At 41.5% G+C, this 15,562-nt stretch overlaps 1 protein-coding gene across 8 annotated transcripts in view; it reads right to left on the reverse strand.

The window, feature by feature from the left end:
* Positions 1 to 15,562, reverse strand: part of EPS8 (EGFR pathway substrate 8, signaling adaptor) — a 226,504-nt gene that overhangs the window by 24,487 nt on the left and 186,455 nt on the right. For 7 of the 8 annotated variants that reach the window (XM_089769524.1, XM_089769530.1, XM_089769528.1 and 4 more), the window contains 3 exons: positions 13,551 to 13,684; positions 9,440 to 9,551; positions 6,413 to 6,556 (listed from right to left, as the gene is read on the reverse strand). In XM_089769524.1, coding sequence (XP_089625650.1) covers positions 6,413 to 6,556; positions 9,440 to 9,551; positions 13,551 to 13,684 — 390 coding nt within the window. The remainder of the gene's footprint in view (positions 1 to 6,412; positions 6,557 to 9,439; positions 9,552 to 13,550; positions 13,685 to 15,562) is intronic. The other variant, XM_089769533.1, reaches the window with a different exon arrangement.

Raw genomic sequence — 15,562 nt, forward strand, 5'->3', positions numbered from 1 at the left:
ATGTAGTCTAGACATACCCCAAGTGTCCTGATGCTTTCACAAAGGTTAACTTTTTTCCCCCTTAAGTGATTAATATTAAACATAAAATAAATGAAAATAAAAAGAGAAACCCAAAATAAACACCCACAATCCTTTTGTCAATAATAAAGCAATTAAAACAGTAACAATTATCATTAAAATAATAATTAAAAAATAACTATAGGTATTCCTATAAAACACAAAAAATAATGCTTCTTATTTAAAATCTTTTAAAAGCCCAAAAATGGCCACCAGCTGGGCAGTTTTAAAACAAAAACCAACCTAGCACATGCAATCAATAGAAAACAATAAAGACCAACTATTAAACTCAGACTCAAAATAGAGATGTGAATAGTTAATATCGCCCTTACTGGGTGATGCTTACTACTTATGGTCAACCGGCAGGCTGCTCCAGCTCTGTGGGGCCTAGCACCCCACGGGCAGAGATGCTCCAGCCTGGCAGGATCTACTCCTACACCAGTAGAGGCTGCTGGAGCAGCTGCTGCCTGCCATGCAGCCTCTGGCTCTGGCCCCAGCAGGGCCATGCTGCCTGCAACGTGAACTCGGGCTCTGGACCCACCCAGGGCTGCCAGAGGAGCAGTCACCTGCAAAGTGGCTCAGGGTCTGGCGCTAGCTGAGGCTCCTGGAGGAGCTGCTGCCTATGACACGGTTCCAGCTCTGACCCTGGCCAGGGCTGCTGGAGGAGCCACCTCCTGTCTCCTATGACACGGCTCAGGCTCGGACTCTGGCCTTGGCCTGGGCCGCCGGAGGAGCAGCTGCCCGCAACATGGCCTGCAGCTCCAGCCCTGGGGAAGGGCTGAAGCTAGGGCCAGGGCTACATGCTGGCTGCCCTGCTACTCCTGGGGCGAAGCCACCACCCGCCACCCAGCCACGCCCCAGAGCAGCTGAGCAACCACTCTGTAGATATTCTGAGGAGATGGACAAGAGGTACATTTTTGGTGTGTGCCCACGCACCTTAGAGGGAACTTTGTGCAGGAAACATAAGCAAACTGGGCAGATGTGCCTATCTGAATGGGAAAGGCTACGGGTCAGCTAGGATCCCTAAAAATCCCTCTCAAAAACGCCCCCACCCTGTTCCATACTTCTCCCACAACCATTCAGGCACCTACCCAGCAATTGTTTCCCTCAGAGAAGGTGCCCTTCCCACCCAAAGAGAGTCTGGGAACTGACCCCTCCTGGAGCAGAGTCCGACCTGCTCTCCCCCCCCACCTGCCGAGGAGCCACAGCCCATGCCCCATCCAGGGTAATGCACCCACGAGGAGAGGCCAGGGATGGATATCACCCCCCCCACCCACCCACCCCCGGAAACACCAGGACTGGGAACTGCTGTTCCCCCTTGAGGAGAGCCCAGGACTAGAAATTGCTGCCTCCCACCTCCTAAGGACATGCCACAGCCGGGTAGCACAGCACTATCCCTCCCTCCCCAGAGCAGCGCCACCTTTGTCTCTGTGGATGGTCCCATTAGGCCCCTCCCACCATGAACCCCTCACCCCCTGCCATGATTCCTGCACCCCCCCACTGTAAGCCCTACCACATACCCCAATCCCCTACCCCAATCTGCTGCCCTGAGTCCCCTTCACATTTCTCAGTCCCCTACCCTTCTCAGTCCAGCTATATTCACCTTTTGGGCTAGATCCTGTGCTCCTCTTCAGACTGAAGAACTGCCTTTCCTATTGTGTGTTCTATGACTAGCTGCTCCGAGAAGCAGTCATTTAAAGTGTCAAGAAACTATCTCTGCATCTTGTCCTGTGGTAACATGTATCAGGTCAATGTGAGGATAGTTGAAATCCCTATTATTGGAATTTTAGTTTTTATAGCCACTCTAATCTCCCTGGGCATTTCACAGCCACTAACGCAATCCTGGTCAGGTGGCGGGTAATATACTCCTACTGATATAGTCTTCTTAGAGCATGAAATTACTATCCATAGAGGTTCTACTGTACAATTTGGACCTGCTTCATTCACCACAGTTCTGACCTGCAAAGGGTTAAAAGGGCGTGGCCTCAGGGTGAAGACAACGAGTCAGAAATCAGGATGCAAAATTCAATCCCCAGTTGCTTTACAAAATTCCTCAGTGACATTTGTCAAATCGTCAAGTTCTTTTGCACAAAACATTTAAAAAAATTCTTACGTTACTTCAGCATGTAATTCCTATTTTTACAAATGACCGAGGAACCTAAATCTCATTGAAAGTCAAAATTTGAAAACAAAGAGTGGAAATTTGCCCTCTGTGCCTAAGCTTATCTATAAAAAGGGTATAATATTTCTCTGCCTCAAGGACTATTCCTATCATATAACATCTCTTCATGACATCTCTCAATTTTACTTTAAAAAAACAGAATAAAATGCAAAATAAAGAGAAAACACACATATTGTATATGCTGTATTTCCATTAGAAATGTTATCACTAAAACAAAGGAAATTATTAGATTGCTTGGCAAATTATTAATATGCATAAGGTATTCGTTATCTGACATCAATGAAACTGTCTTTGTAGCTCCACAGTAACAAAGGCACATTAAATAGCTGAAATCGTAAGAGGCTATGACAACCAGGAAGTCATATTAGCATAAAACCCTTGCACAAGCACCAGTGTGCAATGCTGAAGAGCTAAAAGAAAATGTTACCCATTTTAGTATTTTGAGTGTTTCTAGTTTAGTATTTTCAAATTCCTACAGTCCATCCGAGAGTAGAGGGGAGAGCTTTCCACCGCTCAGAGGCTGTACAGGTAAAGACTGGAGTAGTGTCTCATCCATCTTGTAAGTCTGTTGCATCAGCCACCTTTTCCAAAGGCACAGTGGACTCACTTCCATGTAACTATCTTAGACCCAGCCTATTAAGAGGCTGAAGAGTTTAATCCAAAATCTGCATCCATGTATACTGACAGAGGTTGCCTATGGAGCAAACAGTGGCTGGTATGCAAAAGGCTTTCTTATCAATCATGAAAATATTCAAGTAATTAAGTGCAGTAATTAATGCATTAGCTATTCATCTCACCAAGAGAGGGCTTACAACTGGAAAAAATTGTAAGAAAAACAAATGTGACAGTCTTAGTGGGGCCTTAATGCCATCACACCATGAAGCGGATTTTCCCTGCTGTCACGTATGCTTTGCAGACCACCACAAATACATAAATGAACAAATAAATATTGACATAAAACACTCCCACAACATTCATTACAGCATGACAGTGCTGAAGCATTATGTTTGAAAGCATGGAAAAACCAGCTCAGCACGGGGCTGGCACTGGAACTTTTTGTATAGGAGCCAGAGCTCACCCCACTCCACATTCAGTGGAGCAGAAAGGAGGTTATGGTTAGGAATGTGAAGGACTAGTTGACTATCCAATAAGCATTTGGTTATCGGACAGTCGACAGGTTAGTCGATTAGTCGCTTCCCCCCCCCTCTTGCTGCCTCTATCACACAGAGACAGCAAGGAGATAGAAGGGGGTACTTCAAAGCAGCAGCTCCACGTAGAGCCTGGGGCCAGACCTTGGGCTCCACATGGTGCTACGCTGCCTCTGAAATACCGTGGGCAGCCCTGGGCCAGCTGGAGTGTCCCCAGGGGCAACGCCGTGGAGAGCCCGGGATCAGCGAGGGAGTCCCCAGCTGATCCTGGGCTCCATGGGGCACTGCCACTTTGAAATGCTGTGAAGGGCTTGACACTGGGTTCCCTGCGGCGTTTCAAAGTGACAGTGCCGCATGGAGCCCAGGGTCAGCAGGGAAGTCCCCAGCTGACCTGGGGCTCCACGTGGCGCTTTTGCCTTTGAAAGTGGAGGCACCCTATCAACTAATCGAATAGCCAATTCAAAATTCATCGACTATTCAATCAGTCAATTACTCACAATTTAACATCCCTTGTTATGGTGCCAGTCTGAGACTCAGGAGGTCCAGGTTCAATTCCCAGGTTTGCCAGCGACTTCCCGGGGAACCTTGGACAAGTCATTTAATCTGGCGTCTCTCAGTAAAATGGGGATAATAGCACTTCACAGGGTTTAGTGAGGCTACATACATTGGAAACAGTGAGGTGCTCAGATGTTATATAAATATGGGTTGTATTAATACTGGAGAGAGACAGAGACTAGGCTCAGGAGCACTTACATTTATAATCTTCATCACTAAGTAAACGATGACATTGGTGTTTATGTGAAGACCTTCTGCATCTGTGACTGTTAAGTCCAAGCAAAAGTTTGTGATGCACTGAATCTCAGGTGATTTTTTAATATAGCTTTATACTTTATGGTACTACCGAATGTAATTTGCCTTACAGAGCCAGGACTAGGATTAGGATTATTTAGTGATTATTTTTAAATAATCAAACAACAATAATAAGCAAAGTACAGCCTGCAGGTGCCTGGAGAAGGCTTTCTTTATGTATTATTTCCTCTACTGTTGTTTTATTCGTAGGATGAATAGTTGCCTGTGGCTTGAATTTATCAAATACAAGTTCTTTCTTTTGGGTTACACAGTCACCAGCTGCACTGACAAATATCCAACAGGATGAAGTTAAAGAAAGGAACCTTCAGGCGAATAAAAGAAAATTTCCTGTTAAACCCAGAATAGCTTCATTAGAGAAGTGGTTCAAACCCCATCATTTGGATTATTTAAAACTGGACAAAGCAGAAGAACAATGAACTGTAGGAAACAATCCACTATGGTCGGAGGGTGGAAATATTATAGCATTAAAAGCCATTACACATCTCTCAATTTCCATGATTAGGTGGGGAGAGCTTTATGAAAAAGTGAAAAGATGGACTTATAGTTTTAATGTTCTTCATTATTTCATGTAAAAAATCCTTCAAAAACTGGAGATGATTATGCTAAACGTATTAAAAGCTTCTCATGACCTGTGGGTTTTTTTCTGGTAAGGGGTTCCAAAACAAATAAAATACATGCACTTAAATAAGCAAACAAACTCAGATTTTTAGAGTTTTCAAAACACTATAAAGATACATGCATCATTCCACACACAATAAAAAAGAAGAGCTCAAATGTTATTGGAAAACAACTAGTGATAGGCAAACTCGATACAATCCAATGAAGTCAATGAAAGTCTCCCTTTGACCACTGATGCAAGTTTAAGCAAGTGCTCACACTTTTGGATACTTAGTTAAACTACTATGTCTGAACTTACTGGGTTTTCAATATTGGCCTGGAAATATTACAAGACTAGTTTCACAAGATTCTCAGTATCCCTAGTCAGGCCAGAAATAGCATAAAAGGTGGTACCTTCTTTCGTGTAATTTAAGTGGACAGCACCTAGCATGAGAACCTTGACTAAGACCTCTAGGTGTCTCTGCAATACAAATATTAAATAATAATAGATGAAAATTTCCATTTTGTATTGGAAACTAGAAATGTGGGGCTACAGTAAAATGAATAATAGAGAACCAAGTTAATCACAGAAAAATAAAGTTGAAGTTTGGTTTGCATTTTGGATTCAAGTTTGATTCAAGGGAAGGGTTGGGAATTCTGCTTTATCTTAATTGGCTTGCCCATCTCTAGAAACAACACAGCATAACGAAAAGCAAGCTCTCAAAAACCATGATATCTATAGCTAAATATAGCCTTTGGCCTGCTACAACACTGTAAAAGCCCTTATCCTGCAAATCCTTATTCATATGAGCAATTACATGGATAGAAAGAACCCTTGTATTTTACCTTTGCAGTACTGGGTTCTGGTTGTGCTCCCCATATATAATGAGCAGATAAAATACTTCAGCTCACCATTATGTAACAGAAAAACAACATCAGGCCAAAAGCTTTTAGACAAACATTAGCATACGTTTTTCCACTGGTGCTCTGGGGTTATCGTTGAGAAATGAATGCTCCACAAATTCAAACAGCAAGCACACTACTCTATGGCACTCATAATACCACACAGAGTTCTATACCTATTTCCTTATAAACTTACAAATTGTGAGAACTAGATATTAGAGACTCATATATATTTCCAAATGCAAAGAAAAAGAAAAAGAAAGAACACTGAAGTTCACTCTCTGAAAAGGAATGAAGTTAATCCTACCTTAAATAATTCAAACTCCTTCTTTGGCATCAACAGCTACCAAAATACGAAGGGTATTTGCAATTAAAATAAATGGACAATGTACATATTAGGATACAAATATTTGTTGTTTGTTAATCACAAAACAGAAGATTCAAAGGAAAAGATCTGACCTATTATATTAAATATATATTTTTAAATTTTAGACTAGCATTGAAATAAAAATCAACTTATATAGAGCAAGAATAATTTTGAGGTTGCACTAGAATTTACACATTTTTGTTGTTGTTCTCATCCTGCTTTGAACCACCTTCCCTTCTTTGATTGTTAAAAATATAAATGGATTTTTTTCTAAGGAACAAAAGATACCTGTATGGTGTGACTGTATGCAGGTTCGGGATGTCCTAAACCAGGTTCCTGAGGTCTCAGTGAATCCAAGATGTTGTTTGGCACAAACCCTGCAACTCCACTTTTATTTTGAACTTTCCACCATTGTTTTCTGTCATCAAGAATCTGAAATCATTGGATACAATATGTTAAAAGGTTGAACAACATTTATATGAGGCTTGCGCCGCATCACATAAAGCAAAGGCCTCACATAGTTGTCAGGATCTGTTCCATCCACTGTCAACTGTTCAGTCAGATATAGTTCCTTCCTCATCACATGCCTTTGCTCCCTCACCACCTGCCATTCTCCCTATTTTGTTTTTGGTTATATTGATTGAAATTACATCATGAAGGTGCACAACCTGATAACATAAAGATTTATCTAATGCAGGGATGGGAAACCTCAGGCCTGGCTTGCCTGACCCTGCCCCCTTCTACCCCCCCCCCCCCCCGAGGCTCAGGGCCTCCCCCAGCATTTGGGAGCCCACACTGGTGCTCCAAGCTTACCTACTGCAGGAGTGGAGAACACAAAATCTACTAAGCTGCCCCTACCTCTAGGTTCTGGTATGGGAGGGGAATGTGAGGAGCATATTTCTCCTTCTCAATCGGGGACCATGTCAGTGTGTGTGGGGGGGGTTCGTCTTCACTTGTGTGTGGCCCCCGACTGATTTTTCTGTGGGTCAGCAGCCCCTGACCCAAAAGAGGTTCCTCACTTCTGACCTAATCTAACCAAACCAAATCATAGATGCATCCCAGTCAACAGACAGGGAGTGGACCACCCTTAGAGTAGTGAACAAACATTATCTGGAATCTTCCCAGTTAGCTGAGTTGATAAAATAAAAATAAATAGTTTACTTCCTCTAAACAGTTTTGAAGGCACGTACCTGATCAGTAATCATACAAGAAAAAGGACATTGAAAGGTGGTGGGTTTTTTCTCATCTATTCTATAGTTGGTCATTAATACAGGGAAAGTACATTTTAATATAATATAATTCACCTGTTTCTACCAATTCACCCACGTATTCTAAACTAAATAGATGACGACTGCGTCTAGACTGGCAAGTTTTTCCACAAAAGCAGCAGCTTTTGCGGAAAAACTTGCCAGCTGTCTACACTGGCCACTTGAATTTCCGCAAGAACACTGACTATCTCATATAAGATCGTCAGTGTTCTTGCGGAAATACTATGCTGCTCCCGTTTGGGCAAAAGCCCTCTTGCGCAAATGCTTTTGCACAAGAGGGCCAGTGTAGACAACGCAGTATTGTTTTGTGCAAAAAAGCCCCGATGGTGAAAATGGCGATCGGGGCTTTCTTGTGCAAAACTGCGTCTAGATTGGCACGGACGCTTTTCCGCAAAAACTGCTTTTGTGGAAAAGAGTCCGTGCCAATCTAGACGCTCTTTTCCGCAAATGCTTTTAACGGAAAAACTTATCCGTTAAAAGCATTTGCAGAAAATCATGCCAGTCTAGATGTAGCCGACATGTTTATCTCCTTTTTAGTTTTATTTGGGTGTGTGGTGACTTTTTTTAATAGAACATTGGGAGCTGGGTAAATGGGGATTTCTGGCAACTGGATAGGGACTTAATTAATAAAAGGCAGCATAACCCAGTAAATTAAGCTTGAGCTATATTATCCCTTATGCTTGATTCAGCTAAAGAATTATTCTAAATCACCACAGGAGACAACAAATAAGATACCCCACTGGTACAAAAATCAAATGCTTCCAACACAGTCAATAGCCAAGAATGCTTTAGAAAAACAAATAATTGATTCTAGTGCCAAGACACAGCTCTCATTGATGTCTCAAAGGAACCATTATAGATCTTCTTTGTATCATCATATTTAATATTTACAGTTAGTAGCATTTAGAAGTTTAATTCAGGACTCAGGTTCCAATGTAGTTGGCACTATCCTTACAGAGTTCCTCCCCTAAAGTCCTTAGAACCAAACCAGTGGTATATGAAGGATGTAGGGAGAGAGGCATAAATAGTATATATGTACAATTTTAAAAAAAATTATACATTCTGAAATACCACCCATCTCTATCTGACCTTCAATAGCTAGGGGTGTGATTCCCATCTTGAATGAATATGCTCCCTAGCTGTCACTGAGCTAGTGTACTAATAGCAGCAGCACTGGTTGCATGGGCTGAGCACTGTGGGGTTAGTCCATGCTAAGGCTTGCTGTTGCCCATACCACCGGGGCTACATTAGTATGTGTAAGCTCCCATGTGCAGGTCTGCTCGAGCTGAGAATCCCACCTTCAAGCTCCAAGTGTACACATGGCCCATCAGGCTCTGAGGCACTTAACAGAGGTAGGATATGGAAGAGGAAAAAAGACTAGTGACCTTACCGATAAGTTCACATGGGGTATAATGGAAGTAAGCAGAGATGTGTGTGGGAGAGAAGATATGAATGTACACATTCTAAACTGACAGCAAAGAATATTAATAACCCAAGGATATCATAACATTTTGGGAAGGTAAATAGTTGGAAGACAGAGCACCATGAACAGGAAACTGAGCTGGTAAACAGCGGACCCAAGTCTGACTCTGTCCCCAATGTGCCGTAGAACCTCAGGCAAGACACTTCTTCACCTTTCTATACTTCTGTTTCTCCTTCCCTCCCTTTTGCCTGACTTGTCCATGTAGACTATAATCTCTTCAAGACGGAGGCTGTCTCTTGCCATGTATATGAACAACGACAGGAAGAATAGAATCTCTAGGCTTTCCTTTTATACAAATATTATTAATAGTAAAATTCAGATGGCAGAAAGCTATGAAATCCCACCCAACTATTAAAGGAGATTAGGTCTATAGCAACAAATGATAGTTCAGCATGGAGTCCCCAAGTATCTTGACTAAGATTCAAGATAAAATAAGTGATCTTTCCATATTTTTTCAGAATTATTCTGACTAGCATGCCAGGAATCATTCTCCAAAATGTTCACAGATAGAATACCATTTGATCTGGGAGGGATTAGAAATTTCATTTCTGTACATTACATTACCTCTAAAATTTCATCCTTCATGACAGAAAGTTCACTGTGGTTCCTTGCCACAAATTCATACTTGGATTTGGCATATCTCTTGGGCTGTGCCTTACTGTGTGCTTCATAATTTCTACAAAGCAAACAACCCAAACATTATTTAGCCAAGCAACTTGAAACTTAAAACATTTAAGCAATCTATTTTAGGACACTAAAATAGCCTGCTCATCTCTTTTAGGATACTTCATTTCCATAGAATTTATCCTTTGCAACATTTAACAGCCAGCAAAGGGCAAAAAGTATTAATTAATTTACACAGCTCTCAAAGAGTTGGCAACAATGGCCAGCTCAAAGCTTGCAGTAGTACTGTCATTATTTAGGGTACATTTACACAGCAATGTTATTTCAGAATAACTGACGTTATTCCGAAATAAGACAGCCCGCGCCTACACTACAAGCAGTTATTTTGATATAATGTCAAAATAATGTCGAGCTGGAGGACTTTTTACTCCAACTCGTATAACCCTCATTTCATGAGGAGTAAGGGAAGTCAGAGGAAGAGTGCTCTAACTTCGACTTCCTGCTGTGTAGACACGCAGAAATAAGCTATTTCGACTACAGCTACGCAATTGAGAAGGCAGAAGTTGCATAGCTTATTTCAGCTTTAGCACTGCTGCATAGACGTACCCTTAGAGACTTGCAGATGCCATGTATTTAGGTAAATCAAATAAATGCATCAGATTTACAGCTGTATTCCTGTACTGCAGGGGTGGGGAACATTTTTGGGGTCGTGGTCATTGATCCACAGAAAAATCAGTTGAGGGCTGCAAACAAGTGAGAATCAAAAAAATCCCCACACCTCACTGGTGTGGGCTCCCCAGTGCTGGGGGAGGCGGGAGCCCCAAGTCTCAGGGATCAGATCCACGTAAGCCAGGGGCTGCATCTGGTTCCTGGGCCTTCAGTGCCCCACCCTTGCTGTACTGTATTTAATAGTCTTGAGTAATAAAGCAAACTAATCTATTGGGAAAGAATTAATAGTCATTTATAAAGCATCTTAATGTGCTTCAAGAGAGATTGCACTCTTACATTTCAAATCAACTGTTTGTAATTTACCAATGACTATAGTCCGAATGAATATTTTCAGCATTAAATCTCATCAAATTAAACTGCCAATATAAAAAATACTTTCCCCTCATAAGTACTTTTTCTTATTTGTTCAAAAGGCTCTATGTGAGCTAACTGCCCAGAGGCATTGCCTCAAGTGAAAATTAAAAATGACTTATAAGCAGTTAAGATAAAGTTTAGATAAAACTTAGTGAGACAAAGAACACACAGCAAAGCGTTCTCCTTCCAGGAGGAAAGAGATGTTCAGATTCCTTTTGGAAAGTGAGTTAGTGGGTTCATGTACAACCAAGTCTTCAAGGTCAAAGCCTCCCCCTGCCCCGACCCCTCCTAAAGCTTCTAAAAGAAAGAAAAGCAATATACACCTAATGCAAATGAGATACACATCAAAATCACCATATAGAAGAGATCACAAACTAGTGGTAAACAAAGAATGACTTTGAAATGCTGGACAAAACATCACATAAGAGAGACAAATGCATTTTGCTTTTGGCAGTTCACTGATTGTAACTACTGATCCCAAGTACATCCTCGAGTGCTGCAGTAGTTACTTAGCTATTGTTTGGCTGTGGAGAACTGTCTCACTTTACTTGAAGAACAGCAGAAAAAAGGCATAGTCATATTTAGATTGTAAATCTGTACACAGGTTTCAAAGAAAAAATGATATGCTGAAAGTGATTAGCACATGTAAGAGAGGAAGGGAAAACATGATATGAACAATGTTCATATCCATAACTATAATTTAGTCAATGGAGAGGAGCGGAAGCCCAGTTGTAGCTATTTTGTACTCAGTTTAAAACCACCTTCTTGGTTTATGCAGTTTCTGATTGCCTTCTTGCCATTTCATTGCATGACTAATAGCCTCCTAATGGTCCTGGCACAGTTTTGTGCTGCCTTTTCAAACTCATCCCACTTGTCTGCAGTTTTTAAGTCTCTCTCCAATTCCTCTCCCAATAGGGAAAGAAATGCAGGTGGGATTTTCAAAAGCTTTCAGGGCAGGTTTAACTCTGCTCCTGCCAATCAGTGGTAAAATTCCCAGAGCAGAGAGTGCCCAATGAAAATCCCACATTTCCAATCTAGCTCCAGGAGAATCCCAATTTACTTGTACTTGATCATTATATGGGAAATCCACCCACTGCAAATGCATCACAGCTCCACCACATTTCCAGTTAGATATCATGTAGTTATAGTCAACTTGCATTTTCTTGGCTAAGTCGCAACTGGTTGCACTGCTTTCTGTGATACTGTTTTACAAATGTCAGTACAAAAAAGCTGCATGACATGTATGCTGCAACCCCACACATCTTAAATATAAAGCACATTCACTAGTCCTCTTGTCTCAGAATAATGATCTACAGTAGCAGTAAGCCATGCACCCCAGGTGTCCATTACTGATACACAGAGATCAAAAAAATCAACTGCCTGTATGTTTCACCAACCATGAAACATGCTAGTAGCCTCCCATGGCATACCCCCGCAGGTGAGTGAATGGCTCATTCATTTTAAACATCTTTCTCTCTCTCGCTCTTTTCTTCTTTTTAAAAATAGAGGGAGAATGTGGAACCTTTCCTTGCCCCCAGAAGCTTGTGGCAGCAGCAGTTAGTGGCCACTATCAATAATTGCCAGGTTAGCTTTTATAAATAATAAAAATGAGCTAAAAGTGGCTAAAAATCTGTAGCTGAAATGGGCAGCTTGTACTCTTCTTCTCCAGACCCCCCTCCGCTTGAGCTCCGCTGCCTGTCCACGACGGCTTCAACACTTACTATTGAACTCTGCTTGTTAACAAATCAGTTATAAGGTTTTTACCCCCTTCCCACCCAGGATGAGCTTCCCTACTAGGTACCACTTGGCATCAGCGTACAGCTGTCATTATTTAAAAGGCCAGAATGGAAATGCATATGTAGCATTGGATAAAGGCCCGGAGGGTAAGACCCTGTCTACACAGGAGAATGAAATCACATAGATTGGTATAGTTATACTCAGGGCTTGACAAGGGGTGGTGAGCCTAGCTCGCCAGCCGCGCGGTTTGGCACGCTGCGCATGCGCTGATTGTGCTGAGGCGCCGGGTCGGGCTAAAATCTACTCGTCACGAGCGAGTAGATTGCCCTAATTGTCGAGCCCTGGTTATACTAGTATAATCTCCCCATGTGGACATTTTTATACGGGGAAGTGTGACTTTTTATCAGTTTACCTTAAACGTCTTGCCAAGTAATATGAGCTAAACCAAAAACAATACACTTTTGGACAGGAATAAGAGTGTCTACACTGGACTTTGTACTGGTATCACAATATTTGTTTCAATTCACACCTTTGCTTACACAAACATAGCCTTCCCATATATAAGAGGTACTATTCAGTGGATGCAATCCTAATATACTCTGACCAAGCTAAAGAGATGGGAAGGGAATAACTCCTTTATGCAAAAGCACTCCCTTACACTGTGCTTGGTCACCCTCTCCTGCAATTTCAGTGCAATTCCACATCTAACAAAGGGAAAAGAAAGACTTTATTTCTATCCTATTCTAAACAAGCATTAAGAATGAAACCAGAGGGAGCAGCGAGAGACACCAAAAATTGCAAGGAACGGCAAAGCAATTCTTTGTATTTCCAAAAGGAGTAAATAGCGCTCCACACTTGGAAATAAAATAGAAAAAGGTTTTGTTTCGTCCATGTTAAAAGATCCTGTGTTCTGATTCTGTTTGAAAATGTTCAGAATTCCATTTCTATTAATTTACAGCTTTTGACAGAAGCACCCCTTTAACTGTGTATAAAGAGTACTTCACATGAGCACTTGTGCAGAGAGTACACTAAAGGAGCTTTATTTAACCAGCACTGAACAAAAGCAAAGCCCAGTCCCGTACCATTGGAAGGACAATTTCATTTTTTGGAAATGACAACAGAACCTGGACATAGAAATAGAAGTAAAAATAAACAGAGACCCCTCCACTCCAAAAGCAATAAATTGGGACAGTTATCCACAGCTCTATTCGTGATGTCCATTCAATGTTACCTATCTACATGTCGGCTAACAGTTTGTTTAAAGGCAGCAACAGCTGCTCCCTGGTCCGGCAGAGGCCCTCTTTTGTAAGCTGTGTTACTGAATGCATACCCATCAGATGGAGGATAGTCTGGGACACTGGGATGCTGAAAGACAGAAAACAAAAAGGAATAATGTCACACACACACACAGAGCTGTGGTTATTTAACTTATTACAGCAACATTTTCTGACACCTATAGGTTCTCTGTCAGCATTCACATTCCCTTGTTCTCAGCTATTTGTTATTCTGCCATGAAATTTTAATTATTTGTGCATTTTAATACAAGGACAAAGAAAGATATTCTACATCAGATAAATTACACACAATGCTGAGCAGGCGTAAGGAATAAAAGCTACTTGGGAGCACTACCTTATTTTAGGAGTGCACAATCTTATTTTCTAAGGCCTCAATTCTGCCACTTTTATATGGAATAGTACCGGCTCTGTGAAAGTCCTACTGAAGTCAGTGGAGCTGTGTATACAGTAAGCTACTACTCCAATGTGAGGAGGAGTGGCAGAGTCAAGAGTTAAATAAATCATAATTTAAATGTGAATGAGTCAACAGCATTCGCAATATTAAAATCTTGGTTGAAATTTGAAGAGCACCTTTGGCACGGCTAGAACATCTTCTTGAATGGCCGCCACTGCCATTGCATATATTCCAATAACCCTCTGTGCATTCAAGTAAAGATATTTCATCTCCTCAATATAATTATGACACCACCCAGTTCCCAAAAAGCAGAGCTACCAACTAACACGTTAATTTCTGGGGATTACTGCATGTAGGCAACGGAAAGCACTCATTCTAGACCTCCCTTCCTCATACTCTCATCTAAACATAAAATAATATGGCACTGATAAAGTAGTATCATCTACTGAACTGAGTACAGACATGAGAGGCAGGTGCTGCAACAAATCTGAGCGTGGCTCTGATTGTGTGACTTTGGGCAAATCATTTACCCTGTCTGTACCTCTGTTTTCTCCTTCTGATAAATGCCTCACTAAACCCCTCTGCTAAGTATCATCATCACCAAAATTAGAAAATGTTTGTATAGTAACAGCAATATCACAACCTTCTAGAAAACCATCAAGTGCTCCATGGCTTATAGTATGTAAGCAAGAAACAACTGGGAAAAAGTAAGTCACGTTAGTCGACAGACAAAATTATTTGTATCATGGTAGCCCCCATGGATTCCAATCAAGATTGGTTCCCCTCCATGCTACGTAAAGGCAGAGGAAAACAATCCCTGCCCCCACAAAAGCTCACAATCCCAGGAAAAGTGCAATAATCATAAGCAAATCTACAGTGTTTCCATCATAGCTTCTCATTTGAAATCATGATTGTTGAACTGACAACCCCATCACTGGAACCACAGCGTATACAATTGTATCTTAAAACTCAAGGATGGGAAACACTCTCATGAAGCTCTCTCTGATCCACGTTGCTAGACTGCAGACCAATCCCTAGTTGTAAAGGTTAGGAACTGTAGCCATGGTAGCAGCAAGCATATCATTATTTAACACACACTGGGTAGTATTTCCCATTTGAAAAGAATGCCTTAGAGGAAAAAGGGAGCCCTAGGAAGGTGAGGTCTGAGCTGTGTTATGCTGGTACCTGTCTGACACTGAATCAGTGTGTCAGTGATTACTAATGGGATCTCTTGTCATAAGGATGAGATCTCCTGTATTGCTTCACTATTGCTGACTATCTGGTAAGAGCGACACAACATGAAAAAGGTATCTCCCTGAAGTTCTCCCAACAGGAAAAAAAACTGATTTCCATCCCCCATCTAGTATTTTTCTTTAGCTACTATCAAGGATCACCCTTAGCAAAACAGATGTCTGGTAATTAAGGCCGCATTTAAGTATTATATTCTATACTGTCTTTACAGCATACACAATAATATTTTGCCTTGCACAGTATCATTTATCTGGGAGGGTCCTAAGGCACTTCAGAAATATTAAGTCTCACAACACTTCTGTG

This window comes from Pelodiscus sinensis, chromosome 1 (assembly GCF_052426305.1).
Source record: "Pelodiscus sinensis isolate ZL-2025 chromosome 1, ASM5242630v1, whole genome shotgun sequence".
NCBI classification, from domain to species: Eukaryota; Metazoa; Chordata; order Testudines; family Trionychidae; genus Pelodiscus; species Pelodiscus sinensis.